Source organism: Ictalurus furcatus, chromosome 26 (genome assembly GCF_023375685.1).
Source record: "Ictalurus furcatus strain D&B chromosome 26, Billie_1.0, whole genome shotgun sequence".
NCBI lineage: Eukaryota > Metazoa > Chordata > Actinopteri > Siluriformes > Ictaluridae > Ictalurus > Ictalurus furcatus.
Genome location: NC_071280.1, coordinates 10,755,787 through 10,774,290, shown reverse-complemented (window position 1 = coordinate 10,774,290; position 18,504 = coordinate 10,755,787). Strand labels below are relative to the sequence as shown.

Sequence of the window (18,504 nt, the reverse complement as noted above, 5' to 3'; positions counted from 1 at the left end):
GGCATTTAATTTTGAAAGGAGACAAATTATGCACACAGGAACGTCTCATACTTAACGAAATCCTGCACGGACACCTGGGTCTCTTCTGAACTCCTCTGCACTAAATCACATCTTTATTTATGTGGTCCCTTTTCACTGAGGATCTCTGAATCCCAGAGGGAACAGTTTGTGTAGCAGCTAAATTTCTCTGTATTAATAATAGATTTTTTTCCAGCATGCAGATAACAGACAGCGAACTCAATGAGACAGAGGTACCTGGGAGGAGTGTTGAATAATGGCAGCCAGACACCGTCTTTCTGGTTGATAAGGAAAAAAGCATAAGCGGCAGAGCGTGTCTGAGGCAATGAGTGCTCTGTCTGTGACCCAGCAAACCCAGCAGGCCACAATTATCTTAGCAACTGCAGAAATGAGCCCAAAACCCTGGGCTCATGGGTTGATTATGAGAAGAACACTGCTGAGACTTGGATTGTGAGAGCTGCAAATGATGGCTGACTGGCCAAGAGGAGAAGTTTGCTGAAAATTTTGAGGAATGAAAGAAGTGTCATATGGCTCTGTGTTTTCTTGCAAAACCAACTGGCATCCAGTTTTCAGCCTTCCTGTCTGTCAAGTCAAGCTCACCAATCAAGCAAAGACCATTTGTCCATTACCTTTCTCCCACAGTGGGAATATAAATGTAAGACTACTACAGCATTTACATTTACAGAATTTGGTAGACATCCTTATTCAGAGCATTTTAAAATATTGCTTTGTAAATTGGCCAGCATTTAAGAATACCACTAGCATAAGATACTGTTAAGAATCATGAAAAGTGATGAAAAGTACCAGACTATCTAGTGAATGCTACAAACCTGGCTTGCTAGACTACTTCAGAGGTGACAACATTGCTAACAGGAAAATCACAGCAAGCAGTGAGTAGAAAAAAAAAACCAAATTTTACCAGAAAACCCTAGAGTGTGTTGGTGGACAAGATAGCTCATTTTTCTTTCAGATATGCCCCAAGCAACAGTAATAAAACAGAGAGGCAAAAGTACAGTGTGAGTGTTACTTAATAATAAGCAGCTCCTGTATTCATTCATTTATTTATTTATTTATTTATTTATTTAGAGAGCCCACAGTCCTGCATTCCTTTTTTCTATTGGCTTACAAATACACAGGTCAAAGTTCAGCTACAGTATATAAATTTGGCACAAAACTGAAAGCAATATTGACACCTAGCATTCTTTCTTCTTGAGTGAACTGGATTTTTGTTGGGTGAATTTTATTGAAGTTTGGTCTGATCACTACATTATCTGAGAAATTCGTTCTTGTACTTTTCCCATATCTCATATATTGCATATAGCAAGGGATCAAAATTGCAAATGCAATGATTGTCACCTCTGCTACATTAAATATGCTTCTGAACATAAAATCTGTAGTTTGTATGACATTAACAAGATTTCTGTGAACAAAGTCACATCAAATGTTATTTATCAAGCATGTTTAAAGACAACAATAGTTGATCCAAAGTGCTGCACAAAACATCATGTAACATCACATTAAATAACAACATAACACAATGAATTTATTTATTTATTTATTCTGCTGCTAAGTTCAAAACCAAAACCTAAAGTTGCAGAGATGCACAATTTTGTCAATTTGTATTGTATGTAAACAGCTTTTTAAAGTGTACTACTCAGCTATGAATTATTCAGTAACTGCACTAACTATCTATACTGTATAGACCAGTTTTTCACACCAAATTAATTATTTTCCCTGGTATGGAAAACTTTAATCAAGATTTTATCAAGCATTATACATCCTCCCCATTTCACTGCAAGTTGACTCTAAAGTCCATCCATCCATCCAACTTCCTAATATTTACAACACAATGTATTAATGGATGGCTAGCAGCGCTCATTAGAATCACCATTAAAGATGACATATACATACACACACTACATATACATACATATATACATACATACATACATATACACACACACATATACACACACACACATATATATATATATATATATATATACACACACACACAAAATATGTATACATGTATGTATGTATGTATGTATATATACACTAGTCTATTGACCTGATGTGTTCTAGGAAGTGGCAGAATGCAACCGATAGATTAGAATTAGAATATTGTAATATTCTAATAATTTCAATATCAATTTTTTGTTACCAACGATATGCAAGCCTCCAAATCAGAAGTCATTAACTAGTGGACCCGTGCCAGTATTCAGCAGACCAAAATCTGCTCACAAACTATATTGGTAGATCCAAATCATAATTATTTATGCAAATTATTTATTTGAAGGCAAATTATTGGACCAGAGACTAGCTACAGGGCCAGAGGCATTGGTCAGAAAGAGGAGTTTTCAAAGACTTTTTCCCCCATTTTATATGTCCTCTCTGGTCTGATTAGTGAACTGACGATCTGGTTTGACAATAAAAACAGAATGTTTAAATGACTGGACCAAGAAAAATTGTGTTTATTCCCCACATGCAGATGCTGCATTTGTTAAATGTCCATGGCAAAAGTGGGAAGGTGAAAAGCCAATGCAAAAAAAAAAAAACCCTTTTTGTATCATCTTTTTTTTATGCCTATAAACTAATCATTATTTTTTAAGCATTAAAGCGAAATGTTTGATCTTTCAGTCATGTTAGTTGCTTATCCAGAAGTTTGTAAGCAAGGAATTTTATGTAACTGTAATTTCAGAAATTTTAATTGCATGCCACTTCTTTAAAGTTTTTTTTTTTTTTCCAGCTTCAATTCTTTGGAACAACTGTGCTCTACCCATATGCCATGTGCAACTTGCTCTCCTTTTCATCAAGAACTAAACATAGAAGCACAACTGTAAGTTTATCAGTAACTTTCAAGACCTATCAGTGGTTTTTACTCTTCCATAAGCACCATGAGTAGTTACAGGAACACACATTTATATTTAGAACTTCATCCATGGTTGCGAGGTCTGTATGATCTCAGTTTGCATCCATATGATAGAAATGCAGCCCAACTTCTGTAGTCAATAGGCTACATTAAAACATTTCTAAAAATATAATCCGAAAGAATATTTATTTATTTGAGACCCGATCACTGATTGAAGTATTAAGGACCAGTCATATAGTGGATTCAGAAAGTATTCAAAGCCCTACAGTTTTTGCACATTTTGTGGGTTAAATTGACATTTTTAGCCATTATGATGCACAATAATCCATAACAACAAAGCAAAAACATCCATCCATCCATTTTCTGTACTGCTTATCCTACACAGGGAGTCTGGAGCCTATCCCAGGGGGACTCGGGGCACGAGGTGGGGGACACCCTGGACGGGGTGCCAACCCATCGCAGAGCACAACTGTCCACACACTCACACAGCCATTCCTACACTATGGACAAGTTAGAGATCCCAATCAGCCTACAATGCTTGTCGTTAGACTGGGAGAGGAAACGGAAGTACCTGGAGGAAACCCCCGAAGCACAGGGAGAACATGCAAACTCCCACTCTGCACACAGGATGGAGGCAGCAAAAATACGTTTTTAGAAATATTTCTTAAAAGTTAAAAACTGAAATCTCTCATTTAGACGGGTATTGAGACCCTTGGCAAAAGGCACTCCAAATTGATCTCTGGTGCATCCTCTTTGCTTTAATTATCTTAAGAGGTCTCTAGAACTTGACTGGAGTCCACTTGTGACACATTTAATTTACATGATTTAGAAAAGGCACACACCTGTTGGATAAGGTTCCACAACAGTGCATGTCAGGCCATAATCAATCCATGGGGTCCAAATGCCTGTTCACACCTGGCATTAACATACGTCCTGGGTGAGCCAACAACGCAGGTGTGAACTGGGTCCAATTAGTCTTGAAGATGCATTGTAATCCAATCACTCAAAACACATTCAGAGGACGCATATGGCCACATATGGCCAGCATCTCACTGTGTCCCCGACAACAACAAAGGACTGCTTAATCAACTGTCATTGCCCTAGCCAGAGAACACGTAAGCACCGCAAGACTGGTTGGAAAACCTTCTGAATGGAAGAGGTCTCCACCGCTACACTAATGTATAAACATGATGCTATAACAACATAGGCATAGCTTCTTTCGTCATCTCTTGAAAGCCATAGAAAACCTGTGGGGTGAACTGAAAAGGAGAATCCACCAGTATGGACCTCGAAATTTGAAGGATCTGGAGAGATTCTGTATGAAGGAATGGTCTCAGATCACTTGCCATGCATTCTCCAACCTCATCAGACATTATAGAAGACTCAGAGCTGTTATCTTGGCAAAGGGAGGTAGTACATAGTATTGACTAAAAGGGGGCCAATAATTGTTGCACACCTATATTTAACAAAGATTTTTTTTAATAAACCTGTGTTTTGTTTGCAAGTGTTTGATATCCATGAGAGCGGAGTATTTTTTGTGAATTCTTTTTAAACGAAAGATCAAAAGGTTAAATAATAAAGACAAATTTTCACAGCCTTCTTTGCTTATATTTACCCCAAGTTTGCCAATATTATGGGAGTATCCATCCATCCATTTTCTGTACAGTTTATCCTACACAGGGTCGCAGGGGGCCGACTCATAACCAGCTTCTGTTTTTTATGTTGTTTTTGTTTGGTTGGTTTTTTTGCTGTAATGACATAACATATACATGACACATGTTACATATGTCTGGCCCCGCCCCCTTCTTTTTCTCCTTCAGAGTCGCTCAGCTGATACTATTGTCAATTGGTAATAGTTAGCAGGTATAACAGGACAATGGCACATTGCACACAATCTCACAAGCATAAATGTTACCTTTTCTTGCTTATGGCTTTCTTAAATTACATGTGAATTTCGAATGAAATCCAACCACATAATTCAGTTAAATTAATTTAGATTTATAAATTGCTTCTTCTACTACTTTTTTGAGAAAATAAATTTTGTATACATTTTATTACATAGTGCTTTCTCCAAATTAAGGCCACTTAAAATAAAAAATTTAAGTTATAAAACAAAGAAATAAAAATATTCTGTTTCCATGACTATTCTTTAGTCTTGTAAAAACTGAATGTTTTGATTGATAAATGAGTAGCACTTGTAAGTAGTGGTAGTAGGCTGGATGCTATGTTTTTCCCACGTCAAGTAGGGCACTTTTCCAATTCACAAGTTAGAGGTAAGCATTTCAAACCCTGCATCTGGCACTTAGTGCTTTGAGGGCAGCACTTAGAGAGCTGTTCAAATCAACAGGCATCCCAAAATGGACCCACATCATTTTTAAGAGGAGAAAATAAGTGATATTTGTGCTGTTTTGTCCATCATGGGATGTCACTCATTTGTTTTTATTTTCAATGCCTTGCCCTTAAATCTTATTCCAAGTGTTGTTCTTGTTGCTTGCTTATTCTTTTCTCTGTTTCTCTATATGGTATTATATACAGTGCTGTGAAAAAGTATTTGCCCCATCCTAATTTCTTTTGTTTTTGTGTACATCTCGTACTAAATAGGATTAGATCTTCAAACGAAATACAACATAAAACAAAGGCAACCTGAGTAAACACACACACACACACAAAAAGAAGTTATCCAACACCAATGTAAAAAACTAATTGCCCCCTTAAATTGAAAATATGTTTGTGCCACCTTTAGCAGCATTAACTACAACCAAACGCTTCCAATAACTGGAGACCAGTCTTTCACTTAAGCCTAGGACTAGGACTTACTCCTATGCTTTGAATCACTGTCTTGCTGCATAATCCAGTTGCACTTGAGATTCAACTTACGGACTGAAAACCAGACATTCTCCTTCAGGATTTTCTGGTAGAGAGCAGAATTCATGTTTCCCTCAATTATTGCAAGTTGCCCAGGCCCTGAAGCAGCAAAGCAGCCTACAACACACTTCCACCAGTATGTTTGACCATATGATGTTCTTTTTGTGGAATTTTATGTTTGGTTTAAGCCAGATGTAACAGGACCCCAGTCTTCCAACCAGTTCCACTTTCGAGTCATCAGTCCACAGAACATTCTCCCAAAAGGTTTGAGGATCACCAATAAGTGTTTTTGCAAAATTCAACGAGCCTTAAAGGTTCTTCAGGGTTAGCAGTGGTTTTCACCTAGTCACTCTTCCATGGATGCCATTTTTGCCCAGTGGCTTTCTGATAGTGGAGTAAGGAACAGTGACCTTCATTGATACAAGCCTTTTAAAGGTCCATTGATGTTGTCCTTGGCTCCTTTGTGACTTCCTGGATGAGTAGTTCCTGAGCACTTGGAGGAATTTTTAAGGTCAGCCACTTCTGGGAAGGTTCACTACTGTGCCACATTTTTCCATTTGGAGATAATGGCTCTCACTGTGGTTATTTGGAGTCCCAGAGTCTTTGAAATAGCTTTGTAACCCTTCCCAGACTGATGTATTTCAATCAACTTCTTCCTCATCATTTCTGGAATTTCGTTAAATTTTGGCATAGTGTGTTACTGGGCAAGACGTTTTAACCAAATTCATACTATTGAATATGGGGCGGCTGTGGGGCGGCTATATGGGGCGGCTGTGTCTCAGGTGGTAGAGTGGGTTATCCACTAATCGTAGGGTTGGCGGTTCAATTCCTGGCCCGCATGACTCCACATGCCGAAGTGTCCTTGGGCAAGACACTGAACCCCAAGTTGCTCCTGATGGTAAGTTAGCGCCTTGCATAGCAGCTCTGCTACCACTTGTGTGTGAGTGTGTGTATGAATGGGTGAATGAGACACAGTGTAAAGCGCTTTGGATAAAAGCGTTATATAAGTGCGTCATCTACCATATTGAAAAATATGAAAAAAAGTGCTGATTTGATTGAACAGGATTTGCAGGAAACAGGCCTGGTTGAGTCTTGTCCAGCAAAACCCTAGTTTGAAAGCAGTTTCATAGATTTGGGGAATTATGGGGTAATTAGTAACTATGAGGGCAAATACAGTTTCACAAAGGCTCAGTTGGTATTGGATAACTTTTTTGTTTCAATAACTAATATTATCGTTTAAAAACTGTATTTTGTGTTTTAAAAAAAAACACACACAAAAAAAAACATACAATCCAGGAAAGGCTTACAGGTTGAGCAGGTTTATTCCATACACTTACCATGAAAACTTTCTACTACTGAGTTTAAAAATCTTTCATTATTTGAGTGAGAGAGTGGTTGAATGTGTGGTTGCACTGCACAAGTACTTAAAATGTGAAGCCAACATAAGCAAGCATACTAGGTCTTCATATATAAAAGAAAATGGTACTAGCATGAACATGATAATTCGTTATGACTATTTTGCACTATGCAAACACCTTGCTGTTGCATGCTAGTTTGAACACTTGGAGCTGTGCTGACTCTAGACTACTGTGTCTTACAAGCCATCCAATTAGGCACATTTTCAAGAAGAAGGATGAAAGCTGGAGACTGAGCTTTGCAAGATCAGACCTATTCTCTCTCGTTATTCCTGCAAATGTAGCACTCCTAACACTTTACATGCAAAAAAGCAGCCAAAAATAGATTTTAGCATGCTGTGACGGCAACGCAAGCTGGTCTCTTGTGTGTGACAACTGGTGTACGTGGTGCATTTTGCAAGGTTAACGGGAACTTTATGTGATTGTTTTTGAGTGAATAATTAAGCAAGCAAGAGTTGATTCTTTTTTCTGGTGGTTCTTTAGACAATTAGTAACAAACCAATGACAGAATGCTCATAATACAATACTCTTATTATGGACTTCTAAAAAGTAGCAACATTATTGGGATACATTGATACCAATAATGGTGTTGGTCTGAATACCCTGCTCGTAAAAATGCTCCAATACCGACATCCCGAACCATGTGAAAAACTGTGATATACGTCTAGTGTACATTGATGTGCACAAAATGACAGCAACCTGGGTGTATTTCAAGGTTAATGATATCAATCAAGGCAGAATGCAAGGTAAGGTTTGCAAGACAGACTGCAAACTTCTCTGCTAAAATTTCAAAACACCTACAGCATCTTCCTACATTACAAGTAACGTGATAAAGCATCTTACGGAATTTTAAGTAGTATTTTTATAGTAAGAAAAATATAGGCCAACCTAAGCACGCAAAGCATTATGGTCTTATATGATCACTATGATCATTATAAATGTGAGAATGATTATGTTAATTTCACACAAAGGTATTTGCAAGCATGGAGTACTGAAGTGAGAGTGCAGAGACACTGTCATGTGTGAGAGCACTTCAGTTATGCGAGCACTAAGCACTGAGACAGACACACACACACACACACACACACACACACACACACACACTTCTTTCCTCTCACTCTCTAGCATCTATAGTTTTCTCGTGAGTCAAGGTGCAATTCACAGCACTCATTTTTAAAGACCACAGTCTGGTCCCCCACCCCCACATTCTTTATTAATTATAATGTTTAAATGCCATAACATCAAAAACACAAAACTCAGCACTAGGAGTTCACTGCTAACAGCACACCAACATAAACAGATCAAAATAATAATGTAAAATTGCTATCCGCATACTACGGTAGTGCGTGAGTTTAGCGTTGATCCACTGACCCATCTTACCAAGCATGATTTTGTGGGTCCTAGGCTGGCCGGTTGGCTGTGAACCTCAGTCAATACAGGACACAATGCAGGCGTATAAAACCCATTTTACTGGATCACACATGTACTTCCCCGCTGTTTATCTTCCCCTCACACACTCACACCAAAGCGCTACTCTCGCGTGAACTTCTGCAAGAGTCTCATTTAAACTCAAAATTTGTGTCAACATTCTTCTCCTACAATATGTTCCATGACACCCGTGATTGCGTAATATTAGATTACTCATTTCAGTTTTAGTAACAGTATCAATGAGTACAAAAAACTGTGTAGTCATACTGGGAAAAATGGCATTTATACATCCCTAAACATTACACTTGCATTTGATCATAACAGACAGCCATTTTGGAAGTGTGCCAAACTTAAAAACAGCACTGCATGCATATGAATTATGTGTACATGGCAGTTTCACACACTGAGCTCACAGCTGTATTTTCCATCTCATAATCAGAAATAAATATTTATTTATATGGCAAACCTTTTCAGACAAAGTGATATAAAACTGAGAGACTATTACAATCCAGATAATGAAGGGCTTCGAGACTTCATCAATCAAAGCTTTCTGGTTTTTGTCAAAATTTCACATTCCATCCATGAAACATGACATATGAAAGAGACAATACAAAAGAGTGCTTAATGGAGTGTCTCCATACTAACACAGAAAGCCCAAAAATCTTTACTAGCAGGCCAATATACACTGTTCAGCCATTGCAATAAAAACCACCTGCCTAATATTGTGTGGCAGAATTTCCCAGCAGAACTTTGCCCAGAGCATCACAGTGCCTCCGCCGGCTTGCCTTCTTCCCATAGTGCATTCTGGTGCCCTCTCTTCCCCAGGTAAGGAACACACATGTACCCAGCTGTCCACATGAAGTAAAAGAAAACATTATTCATTGGACCAGGCCAACTTCTTCCACTGCTCTATGATCCAGTTCTGATGCTCACGTGCCCATTGTAGGCACTTTCGGCAGTGGACAGGGGTCAGCATGGGCACTCTGACCGGTCTGCGATTATGCAGCCCCATACGCAGCAAACTGTGATGCACTGTGAGTTCTGACACCTTTCTATCATAGCCAGCATTAACTTTTTCAGCAATTTGTGCTACAGTTCCTCTTCTGTAGGATCGGATGTGACGAGCTAGCCTTCACTCCCCATGGGTAACAGTGAGCCTTGGGCACCCATGGACCTGTTGCCTGTTCACCAGTTGTCCCTCCTTGGATTATTTTTGGTAAGTACTAACCACTACATACCGAGAACACCTCAGAAAACCTGCCGTTTTGGAGATGCTCTGACCCAGTCATATAGCCATCACAATTTGGCCCTTGTTAAAGTCACTAGGATGCTTACGCTTGCCCATTTTTCCGGCTTCCAACATATCAACTGCCTACTATATCCCACCACTTCATAGGTGCCAAGTGGTTATGGCTGATCGGTGTATCTCTAGTATCATTTTAATTTGGAATGCCAATATAGATGTTCTAAAGTTCTAACTCTTTAGCATTATTTTTTTTGGCATTTAAGTGAAAGCATTTCATTGATTTTATTTTTGTTTCATCATTTTCACATTCACTTTTTGCTTATTTTTGCACTTATATTTTCACTGCACCTTCCATTTTATCCTGTGCATTCTATTACATTACGTTTCATCATTTTATTTCAGCAAATAAAGTTGTCTATAACTATTATTATCATCATCATCATCATCATTATTAAACTGGTGCTTATTTCAAATGGTAATTTTACAATGTAATCTATAAAAACATATTTGGACAGAGCTAAAAATCATTAAGACATCTCAGTAATTGTGACATCAACCCATTTCCCATTTAAAATGAATTCAATCTAAACAGAGATATAAGTAAATAGTAAATCAATGAAGTCTTAAGAACACTCCGATGTACATGTCTGTGCTTTCTATGACACTTTATTGTTTATATTCATATCGCTAGTGGTTTCTTTCTTGCACCCACACAGCTCTTGTGCAAGCAAAGCTGTGCATCTGGCCATTTTTTGCCTTCTCGCCTTGATCCTGAGCCATTGATGAGAGGTTAGGCAATCTCCAATGCAATTCAAGCTTGTGATGATTGTTCATTTATTTTGCCACTGAAATTATGAAATTCTTCTGCTTTTCTTTAATGCATTTGAATCCCTGTGTCCTTTCAAGCATGCCTACGGCCAATATTAGTCCTTCATTTAACTAGTAACAGATAACAGGTGCATTCATGTACACATCACACATTTTGTGAGATTATATAATTTCATATCAGCAGCAAAACCTGTCAAATATGATTTTATTCATTTTTGCTTTGCTTTTTAGTTGTCGATTCAATTCTTTCAGCACTGTGTTTATATGACTTAAGGATTTCTTTATTGATTATCAGGATGGAAGCATGGCTCATCTATCTTTATAACTAAAGCTTTTATTACATCTGATGTGTTCAAGTTCGAAAATGGATAAAAACCTAGCTATAAATAGTTCACATAAATACCACTGGAAGACACCATTCCACCCTTGATAACACAAGAGCTGCTTTTTTCTACTTTTTTTTTTTCCCCCAGCAACCTCGAACAAAGCACTTCTTCACTCAAGGATTTTGATTGCCTACTGAATGCTTTCCTTTTATTGGCTCACCATTGGTTCACTCATGCAGGAATTAGGGTGTATTTTATGTAAATTAGATGTATATGAGCATGAATTGGGGCATCACATGCAATGTAAATACAGGACTAGTGGGCGGGAGCTAGTTTCCACACAGTTGAAGCTGATTCAACACTTTGCACTTAAATCTGCACTCGTTTCTATACACTTTAAAGAATAAGAGCCATTTTCAAGTATGAACAGCTAGTCAATTACAAACATAAAACGTCAAAATTTAACAGAGGAAAAAATCAGAATTGATTAAAGCTTGGAAGCTAAGGCTTGTTCTAGTGTCCATCCATAGAGGGTTGAAAAATATGATAAAAATATTGTGATACCTGAAGACATATTCGTGAATAAATATTTCACAATTTTAAGAAAACACAATTACAATTTAATCAGATACTTGTTAGCCCAAGTAAGAAAATAATCAAAAAACCACTGATACCTTATGGTAAAGATTATGCTTATTGATATATCAGTTGTGGGCAATATGATAAAAATATCATATCACTAGAGCTGCAACAACTAATCGATAAAATTTATAATAATTATGAAAATCGTTTTCAACAAATCTCATTATCGTTGATCTGCGCATAGCACAGGCTACATTTACTCATTTCCTTACTTCTGTTCCAAAAACATGCATCATAGATATATACTAAAAAGTTAGTAAATACTAAAATTGTGTCCCAAATTATGTACTATATACTTACACTATGCACTCTACTATCTAGTATATGAATTTTAGAAGTGTAGTACCATCTCAAATGGAACACTAACGTTTTGTTACTAACCGGAAGTATAAGCCGTTTCCCAGTCGATGGCACCAGTCATGATGCGCACGAAATGTGATGCCGCTAGCTTTAGCAGAATACCCAGAGTCAACAACAATGGCTTTCTTCAGTTTACTGTTTATGTCAGCAGTACCTTTTATGCTCAACATGACCTCAGTCACAATCAGACAGAGCCTAGAAGTCCTGTAATGCAAGGGAGCATTTTAAATTAAATGCTGAGAAGATCATCAAACTTTACAAAGCGGAGTTTGTGTAGCACGGACACATGACAGTGATGCACGAGCACAAAGTTATATGTTTATATCCAAAATGCTCCACTGTGCAAGGGCTTGGGGAAATTGTTGCGAGTTGCTTAAAAAGTTTAGTTTAATTCAAGTTTATTGTCATTATATGCTGTATATGCGCGATGCAGTGTGCATTCTCTCATTTATTATAACAGGAGTGATCTATCTGTAGCAAGGCCGCGTTGTACCTCATTCACAATGCAGACACGATGATAAATAGTGTAGCACAAGTAAGATCTGTAATGTAAAATTAAAACAGTATGATCAAAGTAAACATAAGTAAAACAATATGCTTAAAGGCAGTGAGTAACAGAAACTGTAAGGTGCACTGAAAGTGAGATTTTATTATATTAATTTAGCACTGTATTTTAATTATCAGTGCTTTTTTGTTCATCCATAAAAAATAATGCATAAATACTTATAATAAATAATAAATACTTATATTATAATATATTGGTCAAACAGTTATGTTAATATAAAGCTTTAGTCTGAAGTTTATATTTGTAACACTCAGTTTGTGGATTTTTTTTTTTTTTTTAAAGAGAAAATGTTACTGAAAGCCCCCCCCCCAATCCGATTAAACGAAAAAATTATATATTTTTTAATTATTTGTTTTAAAATTTTAAAAACACTGAAAAAGAGAAAACATTTGAAAATCTTTAAAGCTTAAGTACAAAAGTTTAAGTTTAAATCAGCTCCTCCCATTCAGTTTATAGTTTTTTTTTTTATCTTATAAAAAGATATCATAATAACTGATTTTAGAAAAGTATACTGTTTCTTATTTTATCACAATACATATATATAATCATATCACTTAACACTAAGTGCTATCATAATCACTAGGATTCATCCCACATGCATCACATTGTTCATTTTTTAATTAATGTTGGTTATGGATGAGAACACTTTAGCTGTTACAGTAGAGAAGCTCTAAATCCTGGCACTAAATCACTTTGGCTCATCATCACATCCTTTAAGCGCTTCAAGATGATGGCAGCAATCTATAATCATTACAAGAACTGTCTTACATTAATTGTTTTTGATTTTTTTTTTTTTTTTTTATATCAACAAGCCCTGCTGGATGTAGAAACTGTGGAGAGAAACAAGATTCTGGGCATCTTCAGGAGTGTGGTCCATCTGTCTCAGTGGAAGTGTGTGTGTGTCTGTGTGTGCAGTGTGTGAGTGTAAGAATGGTGGCTAGACTGTGGTGAGAAAGCAGATGTCCTACCCCTCCATAAGCATCCACACACACTCACACCCATACCCATACCCCCTTTCTTTCCACATTAGTGCATAAACCTTCACAGTGTCTGTGTAAACACTCCACAGCTTTATACCTCCATTAATACCTATTTACATTTGTGTGTGATGCAGCCATTAAAAGCCTCCCCTTTTGTTTTGCATTCACACAATAACGAATAGTTTTTTTTGCGCTGCATTATCCTGTGCAATAAGACAATTTTAACACATGCCTTTTTTATTCAATCCATTCTAAGCTTCTCATCTAGGTCTCGCACACTTACAGGAGGAAAAAAAAAAAAAAAAAAAACCAAAAAGTTCATGTATTGATTTTTGCTATTCACACTGCAAAAGTGGGGAAATTCAATTAAGGCATATAACAAAGACGCTCAGGCTTGGGAGAGCCATAAAAGACAGATTTCTGCTCTTGTAGAAGAAGGGGAGGTGATAGGACTGGTCAGAACCCATCGTTATTTTCTTCGACTAATCGATTAATTTGGGGCGGGGGGGTCATTTTTTTCATGTATTTAAAATAAAATCCACAAACTGAGTGTTACAAATATAAACTTCAGACTAAAACTTTACATCACTGTTTGTCCAATTATATAAGACTGAAAAGAACCCAATACACACAGACACAAACAAGAATATATATTAATTTAGGACTGTAGTTTAATTCAGTGCTTTTTGTGCATCCATAAAAAATAATGCATGATTATTAGTTTATATTATATAATAGTATTTATTCATTTTATTAACAAAAAGCACTGAATTAAACTACAGTCCTAAATTAATAATAAAAACTCCCTTTCACTGCACCTTGTGGTTTCTGTTACTCACTGCCTTTAGACAAATTGTTTTACTTGTGCTAACTTTTGTTCATAGTGTTTTAATTAGACATTACAGATCTTACTTGCGCGCCCACTTTGCATCAACGCATCTACACTGTGAGTGAGGAGCAACACGGCCTCATTACTAACATATCACTTCCATTATAATAAATGACAAAAGTTACACTACAACCGTGCAGATACAGCATATAATGACAATAAACTAGAATTAAACTAAATATTTTAAGCAACTTGCACCAGTTTCCCCAACCCCTTGCACACAGTGGAGCATTTTGGATATAAATATAAGTTTGTGCTCGTGCATCACTGCCGTGCTTCCCTGTTACACAAGCTCCATTTTGTAAAGTTTACAGGTTACATCCTTTTCTGCGGTATTTAATAAAAAATCCACCCCTGCCTTAGAGGACTTGGGTTGCACACTCTTCCTCAGTCACTTGACAATTACGCCTCCGTCTGATGGTGACTGAGGTCATGTTGGGAATAAAAGGTAACGCTGACAAACAGTAAACTGAAGAAAGTCTCTGGGTGACTCTGGGTATCTGCTAAATCCAGCGGCATCACATTACATGCGTATAACGTCACGTGCCACTGACTGGGAAACAGCTTATACTTACGTAAATTTTAATTACTAATGTAAGATCTGCTGTTATAGAAAATGAATTAGATTCAAAACTAATTAAATTCAAGAATTCAACAGTGCTGTGGTATACACTAATGTGAATTAGCATATACAATGCTGAATGAACTCTTATATTTAAAAAAAAAAAAAAACTCATAATAACAACAGCTTATACACGCTCGTGTTCCATTTGAGATGATATTACCTTTCTAAAATTCATACACTAGACGGTAGAGTACACAGTGCAAGTGTATAGTATGTCATTTGGGACACGACTTTAGTATATACTCTCTGATGCGTGTTTTCGGAACAGAAGTAGTGTAGTGAGTAAATCTCCCCCGTGCCGTGCACAGACCAACTAATTGATAATGAGATTCGTTGACAATGAATTTCATAATCGATTATCATAAATTTTTATCGATTAGCTGTTGCAGCTCTAGTGCAAAGTGCATAAATTCAGCAAATGGATCAAAGTTTGTGTGGAAGCATCTCTCAAAATAACATTATTAGAGTTTTAAGTATGTTATTATTAGTATGTGATGTTATTGTAAAATCACTGTCCAAAAATGTACAATCGAGTATGAAACAGGACTGACATGAATGTTAAATATCATGTCTGACTAAGACAAAATGTGGTCTGATCAAAAAACACGCACACATCACCTAAAATCCCACACAAACACAGGACCACCATGGTTGCATGCAATATTGTGAAAAATTCACTTCACTCATTTCACATAAAATAAGGCTGAATTTCAGGAACAAGCCCAATACTAGCCAGAAACATTGTATTGATATAGGATCAAAGTCACCATGTTTTCCATTATTCATATTTCTCTGCTGTGTGATGTTGACTTACACTCTACAGATTGTTTGCCTTAAAGCCAAACATGAATCCTGCATAATTTGGCAGAAGAAGCTTATATAAAGTTGACTAAAAAAAAGATAGCAGTCTCTGATTTATATTGGGTTTCAACCAATACTCTGAGCTATGATCAGTATCATCAATATCAAATGAAACAACAACAAAAACAAATGGAATCAGAGCAAGCCCTGAATGAAAACTTACAAAGGTTAAGGTTGTGGTTTATGTGGTTTAGAGGTGATACCGTTTCTAACTTTAATAACATGGAATTTAATCATTTTTAAAAACCTCTTGCTTGGCTGGATCCTTCTCAATTGTTCATGAGACAATTTTCAACAGGATATAAGCAAGCCATTTAAGCTGCATATGGCCAAAATATTAGGCCATCATGGAATGATATAGACTGCAACAAATGAACAGTAAACTCCTGACTTGACTTGATTTGAGACTGCACTGATTTAACCTGCAAAACAAAAATGAAATACAATGTGTCAGGCAAATTCAGGATGCTCATTGCACCATATGAAAACGTCTAATTGTGATTGGTATCACAAAGTCCAGCACCGCGATGCAGAAACGATATATCAGATTGCGCACAGGGCGCGCGCAGGTTCATGCGTCGCGCACGTTTCTCTGGAGAGCAACAACTTGAACCTCTTTTATTGCATAAAAAGATGTTGTTGATCAACAAACTAATGCTTCTGGGATAAGTAAGTTAGGCTATAAGACTCACGCTGCTGTTCTGACCGGACCAGTGCACCATGGCTTGGTTGTGAGCCGAGTCTCCGCTCAGGGCGAACGTGGAGCTGGTGAGTTGCAGTCGGGATTTAGGATCATCCCGGGATCCTTGTGCGTCCCTGCGCATTCTGCGCGCGCGTTGTTTCTTACGCGGTGGAAGGATCGCACCAGGGCGCGCGCTGTGTGTGTAGGGTTCGTCCGGCGCTTCGTTGCGGGTTAAACTGGACTTCCGGATACCGCGCGCTGTCACCAGTGGCTCTTGCGCGCGAGTATTCCGTCTGCGCCTTGAGAAACCCAGAGATTCAGCCTCGGGCTCAGTTGCGCAGTCGTGCTCAACGTTGAAAACCTGTCCGCGTCCTAAAACTTCGCCTGTTGCAGTAACCGGAGCGTCCATGTTGAGCTGAAGCTGCCTCGGGCGCCACTTTCCCACCGGCTGACAAAACTGGCAACTTATGTCCGCCTCGACCAGCATCCCGATACAGAGCAAAAACAGGGCACAGGAAAGCCCGTGCCAAACCAGAGCGAATCCGTTCCTTCTCCGCATCGCTGAAAACACTATATTTCTGTATTTCTCACTCCGTGTTCAGTCCTTCTTTTTTTCTCTTGGTAGTTAGCAATGAACTCTTCTCCCAAGTTCCAGAGAACGCAGCGTCAATCGCTTCGTCGCGAAAAGTGCAAGCGCTCTGAGTTGAAAGCTTTCATCAAATAAAGAGAAGAAGGAGGAGGAGGAAGAGGAGGAGGAGGAGGAGGAGCGGGGTTGCCAGATTGGACGGACGCTTTCCAAACCGAGCCGCGCTTTGAAATCGACACCAAGGCGCACTGAAACTGTTTCTGTGACTATTTTTTGTTTCTACACGAATTACAATCAAGCAACACAGGGGGCGAATATTTTTGTACCCATCACTCTAGGATTCATCACGTTCTATTGAAGTATGTATTTGAATTTTAATCAGGATGGAAGCAGTGTCATTAAATCGTTTATCTTCAGTAAGTTCTTTATTCAGATTCTGACCCGGAGTCTACCCTGGGAAAACCTGGGAACGAGGCAGGAATATATCCTGGATCGGACACCAGATCATCAAATGCATCATGCATACACACAATCGCACATTCATTCACACCAATGGGGCAATTTATCTTAGCCAATCCACCTACTGGTATGTTTTTGGGAGGTTTTTGAAACCGGAGAACCCGGATGAAAACCACATGGAGACAAGGAAAACTCCACATGAACTCAGGAACCCTGGAGCTGTGAGGAGGAAACACTACCTGCAGCTCTACCTTTACCTTTAAGCTGTATGTGTGTATATTGTGGACGTATTATGATGCTTCCTTGCAGAAATAAAATATTTAATCTGCACAGAATGCCCACACAGAAATGTGCATAAAATGGTAGGCAATTAAAGTACCTGACAAATTTACCAGCCACTTGACTTTCAGTACAGCACTGTGTTTATTTTATTTCTTCTCTCTCTCTCTTTTTTTTTTTTTTGAAAGCCCAAATAACACAGGTTGAAACAGAGACCTTTCCGCTGCAACTTAAAAATCCCAACCACAAACAATACTAGCTAGCAACATTAACTGTGAGCTGAGCAAGTCATATGAATTTTTCAACATCTCAGACAGTCACCCGTTAAAGCTTGTTAGCAGTGCTTCGCAGAGTTGTCTTCGCAGCTCATAGAATAGTTCTGCAGAAGGGTCTACCCAAAAGAATGAGGTTGTGCTCAGCAAGAACTTGAAATGAAACATTGGTGCCACCCATTGATTGTGTCCAGCTAGAATTATATAACCACTAGTGATCATTAAGCACTTGGCTTTTTTGCTGTTATAAACACACATGTTTTGGTTTCTTACTTTTACAGATTACATAAGAATCATGTGTCAGGG

At 37.9% G+C, this 18,504-nt stretch overlaps 1 protein-coding gene across 4 annotated transcripts in view; it reads right to left on the bottom strand.

Moving 5' to 3' along the window:
* Nucleotides 1–17,502, bottom strand: part of LOC128602207 (VPS10 domain-containing receptor SorCS1) — a 248,276-nt gene extending 230,774 nt beyond the window's left edge. For all 4 annotated transcript variants that reach the window (XM_053615864.1, XM_053615863.1, XM_053615865.1 and 1 more), the window contains exon 1: nucleotides 16,613–17,502. In XM_053615864.1, coding sequence (XP_053471839.1) covers nucleotides 16,613–17,161 — 549 coding nt within the window. In that variant the 5' untranslated portion in view covers nucleotides 17,162–17,502. The remainder of the gene's footprint in view (nucleotides 1–16,612) is intronic.
* Between the last annotated feature and the right edge of the window lie 1,002 nt (nucleotides 17,503–18,504).